Source organism: Oryza sativa, chromosome 8 (genome assembly GCF_034140825.1).
Source record: "Oryza sativa Japonica Group chromosome 8, ASM3414082v1".
In the NCBI taxonomy this organism is placed as follows: domain Eukaryota; kingdom Viridiplantae; phylum Streptophyta; class Magnoliopsida; order Poales; family Poaceae; genus Oryza; species Oryza sativa.
In genome coordinates, this window is record NC_089042.1 from 26357361 (window position 1) to 26366945 (window position 9585).

General features: G+C 38.9%; 1 protein-coding gene across 1 annotated transcript; it reads left to right on the forward strand.

The window, feature by feature from the left end:
- The first annotated feature begins 2264 nt into the window (after positions 1 to 2264).
- LOC4346099 (uncharacterized) lies at positions 2265 to 8472 on the forward strand. Its single transcript, XM_015793352.3, has 13 exons — positions 2265 to 3002; positions 3630 to 3724; positions 3921 to 3997; positions 4238 to 4308; positions 4915 to 4969; positions 5593 to 5654; positions 5739 to 5820; positions 6537 to 6607; positions 6684 to 6765; positions 7226 to 7300; positions 7375 to 7449; positions 7761 to 7880; positions 7990 to 8472. Exons 2-13 carry the CDS (start codon positions 3631 to 3633, stop codon positions 8170 to 8172), a joined length of 1047 nt encoding a protein of 348 aa, XP_015648838.1. The 5' UTR covers positions 2265 to 3002; position 3630; the 3' UTR covers positions 8173 to 8472.
- The last annotated feature ends 1113 nt before the right edge of the window (positions 8473 to 9585 follow it).

The following is a 9585-nucleotide window of genomic DNA, read 5'->3' on the forward strand; positions in this document are numbered from 1 at the left end:
TACAGGTGAGACATGTAAAGGTGGGTGCTTCAAATAACGAAGACATGTTGAACCCTATGAATGGAAAAACTTTGTAACCGAGGAAATTAGAACATTCAACAGACTAGCAAATAATACATAAATACAGAAACTCTCATTCAATTATCCAGCAATGTTTAGTAGTAACGACCTCAAGACCTTGACCGCATTTACCACATTATTGTTGAGAAGAGCCAATATCTATGGATTATTGATTGGACTCTTCATCTGAGCCCAAATCATAGTAAGAAACCGCCTACATAAACAACAATTGTGTCAAGAAAAGAGTCTCTCACAATTAGCTCTATCGATTTGTTGTCATAAATGACCTAAAACTTCAACACAGGTAAAATACAAATGAAGAAATTCCGAAAGGAAGCTTTGGCTCTGCAAACATGTTATGATATAGCCAAGAAAGCGTTTTTCACAAAAACAAACATTCAAAAAAAGAGTGGAGCTATTTCTATCATGCATATTTGATATTTCAACCTATGCCTCTACCCAAAATGTGGTTACAAAAGCTAGGACACTAAAGGCTTAGGGCTTTAGGGGGAGCTTAAGATTCTGAGATATGAGAAGCGGCTGGTTGTTAGCTAGCTTCTAAGAATCTGGAAAAGCTGGGTTTCCTAACTTCTAGCTTTTAGTTCATTTTCTGGATTTTATAACTACAGCTTCTCAAAATCTGGACCAAAAGATGGACTGTTTGGGGGAGCTTCTGATTATGGGAGAAGTTGCAACAGCTAAAAGCTCCCCCAAATAGAGCCTTAAATTCATTAAGGGTATAGATGTGAAGGGCATTTTGGTCTTTTCCTCTAGTCTTGTAATCTACTATATATGTGCCTATTAGGCTAACTCCAATTAAAACTGTTCATTCATTCCCCAAATTGTGACATGGTATCGTAACAAAAGATCCGCCGCCGAGCCGCGAGCCATTTTCTCGTCATCCAGTCATCAGTCGTCGTCAGTTGTAGCAGTTTTTGCCATTATTTGTATTCATTCTCTTGTGTCAAAGCAGCAGCAGCAGCAGCATCAATCACCTCCTCTAGTTGCAACCATCGGCTGCCTCGTCCATCTGTCGTCCAACGCGCCTCTTCACTTCGTCCTCTGCCACGTCTTGTCGATTTGTCTTCCGTCAGCAACGGAGTGAATGGATCTCTGCCAATAGGCTGCTCCTCCCCGAGCCCAAACAGTGAAAATACTGGAAGGAGGATAGGGATTAGGAAAAAGCAAATAAAAATGAAACAAATGGAACAGTCAATAACAAATACTCCCTTCATTTCATATTATAAGTTGTTTGATTTTTTTCTTAGTCAAAATTATTTAAGCTTGTAGGAAAATGTAGAAACATTTTCAATACAAAACAAACATATTATTAAAATATATTCAATGTTAAATTTAATTAAACTAATATAGTATTGCAGATGTTATCAAACGTAAAGAATTTTAATTAAAAAAGTCAAAATACTTATAATATGAAACAGAGAGAGTAACAGTAACACTAACTACTGACGCAGGCATCTATTTGTTAAATTGCATTCAAACTAATCAGACAAACATCTCTCATCTGTCTATCAGTTTCGTCCAGGCACAACATAAGTAGAAATGAATAAGCTTCAGCGAAAAACAACAGAAATATGAGAAATATCTGCCTTCTATAAGGTGCGAAAGAGGGCCTTTTTGAAAACAAAATGCAGGGGTATTTGTAAAAAAAATATGGACCGTTAGCAATGGTAGCGGTAATAAGGGTTCCTTTTTGAAAAATGCAGGAGGGAAGGAATCCTGGCCATTGGATCTATCACCAACGGTTAGATCTCCAGTACAAGCCATTCCCCCGCCGCCGCCGCCTCCCCCACCGGAGCCGGCGAGCCGCCGCCTCCCCATCGTCACCGCCACCACCACCACGTCCTCCTCAAGGTCTACGGCTCGGCGCCGCTGCCGCCTTCCCCCAACTAGTGAAGCCCCCCCCCCCCTTCCGCCTCTCTGCTCGCCATCCATGCCCCCTCTTCCTCGCCGCCATGCTAGCAGAGTCGGGGGTGGGGCAACGATCGGCATCTCTGCTTGGCGGCGGAGATTGCAAGCGTTCAGCCGGCGACGAGGTTGTCCGCCGCTCATGCTCGCCGTATAGTTCTTGTTGCCTTTGTTTATGGGTCGAAGTAGTGGTCACATAGGAATGGGGATTTTAATTCCAAATGTTTGTGCCTGCAAGTTAAAGGGTTTTCGCTGCTAATTATAATATACTCCTATAAGACAATGCAATGCAGCTTCCTTGACGAAAGCACTAGTTCTTGAGATGGTGAATTGGTGATGGCACGATAGGCTTTGGCGATATGTGCAATATAAGATTGGTCATTCTAAAGGGAATTATGGTTTTGCTCTTGGAAGTCTTACATACACTTTAAATTGCTTTCTTATGTGTTTTTGGACAGTTTTGGGATCCATGAACAGCATAATGTGGCTGCACTGGTGCAACAGTTAGTATGGACAACAGTCGGTGATTCATCAAGCATGGGGCAGCAGCTGCAATGGCATGGCCGTGCTCAAGGAAACAAAGCTAACCTATGTCCCATCTTTTGAAGCACTGCTACAAAATTGCAAATTGAAATTTACTCCTCATTAGTCCCATTTCCTGCTGAGTTGTTGCCTTATTGGTCTTCCTAGTGATTTATTATGAGCTTTTCACCCCAGAAGAGGTTACTGATCCAGCTGTAAGCATGGTGTTGATTCAAGAGGAAACTTAAGTAGGAAGAAAGGTATAAGTAACCGCAGGAAGGAAGATGTCACTAGAGTCTCCTGAGGTCCAAAGAACCATCTGGGAAGAAAAGATAAGAATGAAGTGCAGAAGAAGCAAAAGCTCTGATCCTCCTCAAATAATTTTCTTACTTCCTTCTGCATTTGGAGTAATGCATTGCTTTCTGCACTACTTATAGAGGATTCGTACAGCCACCTGGGTCCAAAGTTTGAAAGTGAAAAGAAATTTTGAAAAGGTAAGAAATTCTGTTCACCATTCATCTTGTTCATGCAGTCGAAAACTTTCAACATTTTCCTTTGATGTTCTGTCAAGATAACCTGGAAAATGCTTTGATTATTTCGCCCAACTACTTGAATCCTATGTTTTGCTGTTTCTACCATATTACCATCCTGTAAGTATGCACAGGTGTGATGCCAAATTATGCAAATGTCTCAGCCTTCTTCAGTTCCCTAACTGTGCCATAATAGCCTGTAATTCTAGACTATGCTTACCAGGCAGTTTTCCGTTCTCCTATTCAACCAAGAATGATAATTACACAAATAGGCTATGGAATGAGATCAGTGCGTGGACAGATTGTAGACATTAAACTTCAGAATGTTGTAACTTTACTAAACATGAGTTAGAAGTATTTGCATATAGATCACTCCAAAGATATCTCAACTTCACTTTACTGGTAACATTTGCTAATTCTTTGTCCTTAAAAAGGCTAGTTCGCAATTTAGATCTTTAATTTTTATGGGAGATCTAGCTTCAAGTGTACCAACTTTTCTCATGAGGATAACATTTCATTCCTATTTTGTTCTAATTTTGCATTTATGGTCAGTAGAATGCTCTTATTCTTATTCATATATGTATCTTCTAGGATGGCTACCCCACAATTGGACAAGAGAATTCTTAGCGAACTTGAACTTATGGGATTCCCTACTGCTCGTTCAATTAGGGCACTCCATTTTTCTGGTATGTCTATTTCAAAAGGAATACAAGGTAGACATATTGTAATAAACTATTTTATGGTAGGCTGAATGGCATAGTATTCAATTAGAACAGTAAAGGATATTTAATTTCGTCTATGGTTGCATGGCTGTAATCCTGTTTGTGAATTTCTTCAACACATATCCGAATCGGTTTGGTTAAAACAATCGGTCTTTATCAGGTAATTCCAGTCTTGAATCTGCAATAAACTGGCTTCTGGAACATGAAAATGATCCAGACATTGATCAGCTACCACTGGTATGTTATTTATAAAAAAATAACTGTTCAACATGAGTTCATTGAAATATGCATTGTTCTGTAATTGGTGGAATAATTATCAATCGGGAAACCTATCAGAAGTTTTTCACTTCAAGCATTTTAAAAGAGAGCTTCCCTCTATATCAGTTACATACTTACATAGTATTGCACATTGTCATGTAAAATAGTGCTTTTGTTAATTTTCACCTTTTGTTCTGAGTACTTGCTTTCATTTTCTAGATTCCAAGAGAAATCAACATTGAATGTGGTGATACACCAAATGAAGCGAGAAATGACATTCAAGGAATGAGGTCAGCTCTTATTTCTTAAATGGTTTCAGATGAGAGCTGATAAAATATCAGAGTATTATTTCAGGGAAAAGGCATTTTTTTCCTTCCCTGTTACATAGCTACGTAATCAATCAAGAAATCTGCACTCTACATATCCACTGTATTTTTCATATGGCAACAGCCAGATATGTCCTAGTAATGCTGTAGGTTCAGAATCTGATATACCTCAAGAAACAAGTGTCTTATTGGGGATGCCTTACAAGAGCAATTGCACATTTGACCTTTGGTACTGCTATTATAATTGTAAAATGATTGCTATATGGACCTGTCCTTTAGCCTGTGCATTTGATAAATCCGAACAGTTCTGATGTTATCCATTAGTTCTCCTAACTGGTACAAGTACACTGTATGTGTTGATTTCACCATGCATTTTTATCATGCCATATGCCATTGTCAAATACTTTATGTTACAAAATACAAACAAGTGGAGACAAAAGGCACCATCTGTTAATCCATATAGATTTGTGAAACTTGTATACTCAAGTAACTCAAAGAATGTATGATCGCATTCTTTTCTTCGATATGTGCTGCACTGTAAAATGTGTAATAGGCATGGTTGTTTTGTAGGGCTGATGCCCAGGAGAGTAAACCAGAAGAGTCAACAGCAGCTGGAAGACAGAAGGTTTACTCAGAGAACTTCCTAATTTTGACACCTTAACCATTTTCCATTACATCAGTGTGTTATGGACAAACCCTTTATTGTTATACTTGAAGGAGTAAAACCTGCAAAGTGCATCATGTTGAGGCAACTCTTATAGGAAAGGTTAAACAAGGTGGCAATTTGCATCAGTTTCTTTTCCAATTTTGTCAGAACACATCCTCAGATTCTAATAGTACACTGGACTAGAAGTTGTGCATAAGAACATACAAGGGGCAATAGCAAATATATTCCCTTATCCTTGTCTCAAAATTGTACTTGATTTGCATATCCTGTTTAGTAGTCTAGTGTTATTACATTAGACAATTTGGGTCATTGTTAGATCTGCTTACAGCATAGTTAGACAGAAAATTAAGGAATATTTCAGTATAATTTGCAAATTTATATGATTGACCAAAGATATTGGTCAATTAGTGGGCTACTTTACTTTCGTTGTTACTGCCTAATGTGAAGGATGCCAATATGGAACCCATTTCACTTTCTAGCAGTTTGTTTTTCTACCTGATTAATTGATCTGGATTCTGCAGCCAGTGCTTTATACTTTCATAAACTGTTGTCACACCTCACACCTGAACTTCCTGTATCAGGAAACATCACAGGTAGAAAGAGAACTTAATGCAGATCAAAACGAGGACGAAGTCAGAAGGAGGTATGTAATTTGCTTTGGACAGATATCATGTCTTTGATGATATTGTTTATCGTTCTGGTAAGTCTAGCGTGCGTGCCGTTTCAGGATCATAGAATTGTTCAAGTCAAAACAGGATGGTCAAGAAAGAGAAAGAGGTAGAATCCGGAATCAATTACAAGAGGATAAGGTCTGATAAAACAAAATACACTTTTTTGGGTCTTATTTTTCATCTCACTTCATTTTGGTAACCACGCAATAAATCCATGCTGGCCTGCACTGTCCCCCTTTGGGATGCCATATGCATGTGATATGCTGCCTTAAGCCCTTGAAGCAGAAAGCTACCAAAAAGTGTTAGGCAAATTAAATGGGAACTATTCATATGTTCCCTATCATGTTTTTTTACAGCATATTCCTCATCCCTAATTGTTACTGGATGGTTGTTGAAGCATCATAATTGAAGGCTATAGTACGACATGACTGGAATACTATTTGTTAAGAAACAACAAGATGTTTTTTTACAGCATATTCCTCATCCCTATTTGTTACTGGATGGTTGTTGAAGCACCATAATTGAAGGCTATAGTACGACATGACTGGAATACTATTTGTTAAGAAACAACAAGACATTGTCTCTTTGAAATTTTTTATTTGATTGCAAGAATGGAAATCTATTGTGATAAACGTATATATTATGCTAACTAACAACTGAATCATATAGTATGCTAACTAACAAGTGAACCATATAGTCTACATGATACAACCGATAATAACATATACTGTGGTCTACAATGTGTAGTGCCCCTGTGCTGACATCATTTTTTTTCTGAGAGAGATTGTTGGACTGCATCACATCCTTCAGCATTTCTTGTCATGCAAAACTTACTTTTGTCATACATTGTGAAGAGGGAGAGGATTCGAGCTGCTAAAGATCTTATGGAAGCAAAGAGGACTCTTGAGGAAAATCAAAGAAAACGGTTTGTTTCATATGCAACTTGTATGTGATATTCCAACTTAAGGGTGCTTACTTAAGACACGGTTTTTTTAGTGCAGTGTGATGGAGAGTCGAAAAGCAGATCAAGAGGAGGAGAAAAGAACAAGAGAGAGAATCCGGAAGCGTATTGAAGATGATAAGGTCCCCCTGATCCAATGGTTTTAACTTTTTTTTTTAACTTCAAAATTTCCCTTCATCAGTTTTTTTTTCAGTTCAATCCAATTGTTTTCTAGGATAGTTCAATCTCCTGGTGCCCTCACAATTGTTCATTTAAAGTATGGCTATCTGAAACCGTAAATTCATTGATCATTGTAATTGTCTTTTTATTGTTATTGGATTTCCACATTGACTATGTTATTGCCATGTATATCACCTCAGACCACAGTCATATGCATTAGTACAGCCTACATTTTACAATTGCAGTTCATTGCATGACCTCCAAACAACCAGCTAGTTCAATGATGACATTGCTTATTGCCATAGTGTGATTACACTATTACTCCATGACCAGAGTGACATGATTTTAGTACGCTTCAATCAGTGACATGCTATGTTACTTGTTGAAGTACCAAAGAGCCTTAAATCCTTATCTCCTATGCAGGCAGAAAGAAGGCGAAGGCTTGGTTTGCCAATGGAAAACCCAGTAGCTTCAGTCCCAACCTTAACTCCAACGAAGGTCTAAAATTTCCAGAGCACCTCTATTTTTCATGCGACCTTGAAACAACATTTCTCACCTTTTTAGCTCCTCAGATAAAACCTGTTGAACCTGCTGTGTCACCAGAACAACTGAGAGACTGCCTACGAAATCTGAAAAAGAATTACAAGGTAAAACAGTATTCTGATTGCAGATACGAATTATGCCTGCGATCATTTTGACACCGAAGCATTGAGCTATTGACTGTTACTGGACACTGTTGATATGATGCTTCGTAAACACAATTGTAGTTTATCGTATATATGTTCTTCCACATCATCGTTCAGAGAAAATGTTGATATGTTCTCAAAAGCTCACCCTCGTAGAATCCAACAATTTGTGCCTCATAAATGCAAAATAGCATTGCGTTAGGCAGCAAAACTCTTGTGTCATGTTTCAGATACCGTTTCATGAGTTACATACATATCAACTTTATTTGTAGGATGACACTACTAAAGTCACAAGAGCATTCCAAATACTGCTGAAGATAATTGCCAACATAGTGAAGAACCCAGAAGAGGAGAAGTTCAGGAGGATTCGACTAAACAATCCTGTTTTCAAGGTAACTATGAAAAGCGATGTGCAAGGAGGCATAGAATTCCTTAATTATTTCATAAAAACTTTTTCATTCATTTCTCTTATCCTGAATCCACCATTCTCCTCTTAAACAGGAAAGAGTGGGCAATTTGCAAGGAGGCGTAGAATTCCTGGAGCTGTGCGGATTCATGAAGCTCGCGATCAGCGGCTACCTGGTAATGCCGAGGGATAATATCAACTTGGCACTTCTCAATGCTGCTGGAGTTGAGGTAGCATCTGCAATGGAAAACCCCTACTTTGGCCTACTCTCCAAGTGAATGGAAGATCCTTTCGGCTACTTCATCATGAGGAGGCAGCTGGTGCTGCTGCTTCTCTACATCGTACAATCCTCCTACTAGTGATCAGTGAATGGCCGCCACTACAATGGGTCCATCACAGCTGCTAGAATCTGTTTCCTGTCGCCAACATTCGTGTACGATATCTCTCGGTTAATTTGGAACTAACGACAGATCTAACACCTGGGTAAAAAACACTGGTGCTTCTCAAGTTGTAACGCATACGATGTGTCATGTGTATGTTCATCCAGGAGGAATAAAAAATGAAAAATATATACATCACCTGCAATGCTGTTATGGTAACTACAGTAAGTTGCATTGGTTTCTCTCGTTACTGACTGAATGACAAGCAGATCAGGGCCATCCATCCATATAAATGGACAGGTAGCTTTGTCTCAAAATTTATAGCCATCTCAAAGAAATCAATAGAGAGGGAAAAAGATCAAATACCCATTGTTAATAGAAAACTAGTATTGTCAGTGGTAGATAAATGGTATCGAATGGATAAAATTTCTCGATTTGTGGACAGGTGGTAGATAAAAGAATAGAAACAACTCATTTTAAGGATAAATTTTGAACTCTAAAAATCGAACATTTATTTTTTTTTGCAACTGAGGGAGTATGTCACTGTTGCTTGTGGAGAGAAACATTAATTGGCATCTGTCCTCAAGGGAGATAGGAATGAAAGATGAAAGAAAGAAAGGGAGAGGTGTGCTAGGTCAGCTGCATTGCTGCTTGCCGGCACATGACATGCTTGGCTCAACTGTACTGTCTCTACTGTACTTGGTGGGCTTCAATTCTGGCAGATGAGAATTGAGATGTGAGAGGAGCCGTCATCTCATCTCACTTCCTTCCTTGCTGGTCCCTCCTCTCTACTAGTCTCCTGGAAGAGAAGAGTGAAGAGAAGGATAGTGTGGAGGCAGGGGACCAGCTTACTCTGAAGTCTGAAGAGAATTGGGAGATTGCTTCTTGTCTTGTTGACAAGCTGCTTCTGCTGCTGCTGATACTGATAATGATGAGTTGGTTCTAATCATCTGGCCATTAGTAGGATCTTGAAATGAGAAGTGTATACATGTGAGTTGGGTTGTGCAAGTTTTTTGTCTTTGAGCAAGGTTAGCTAGGAATGTTCAGGGTTGGAACTTGGAAGTAGTGTGGCAAGAATCCAAAAAACTTTGCAGGCAAGAGTACAAAAAACATTGCAGGTAGGCAGGCAGGCATGCTGATGAATGGAACGTACGTACACATGGGCAGATCAATCATCAATCTTCAAGTCATCAAGGAGCCCTATTACATGTCTGAGAACCGTGGCAAAATCACTGTACCAGCCTGCTATCACCTACCAGTTTTAAAATATAAGCATTTTTAGGATTTAAAATTTATGTAACGATATAAGCG

Bases quoted from the DNA above. Each gene is read 5' to 3' on its own strand.
- LOC4346099 (XM_015793352.3), top strand. From the start codon at position 3,631: ATGGCTACCCCACAATTGGACAAGAGAATTCTTAGCGAACTTGAACTT. The intron at 4,309-4,914 runs GTCAGCTCTTAT...GTTGTTTTGTAG, and splicing joins AATGACATTCAAGGAATGAG to GGCTGATGCCCAGGAGAGTA. The intron at 4,970-5,592 runs GTTTACTCAGAG...TTCCTGTATCAG, and splicing joins CAGCAGCTGGAAGACAGAAG to GAAACATCACAGGTAGAAAG.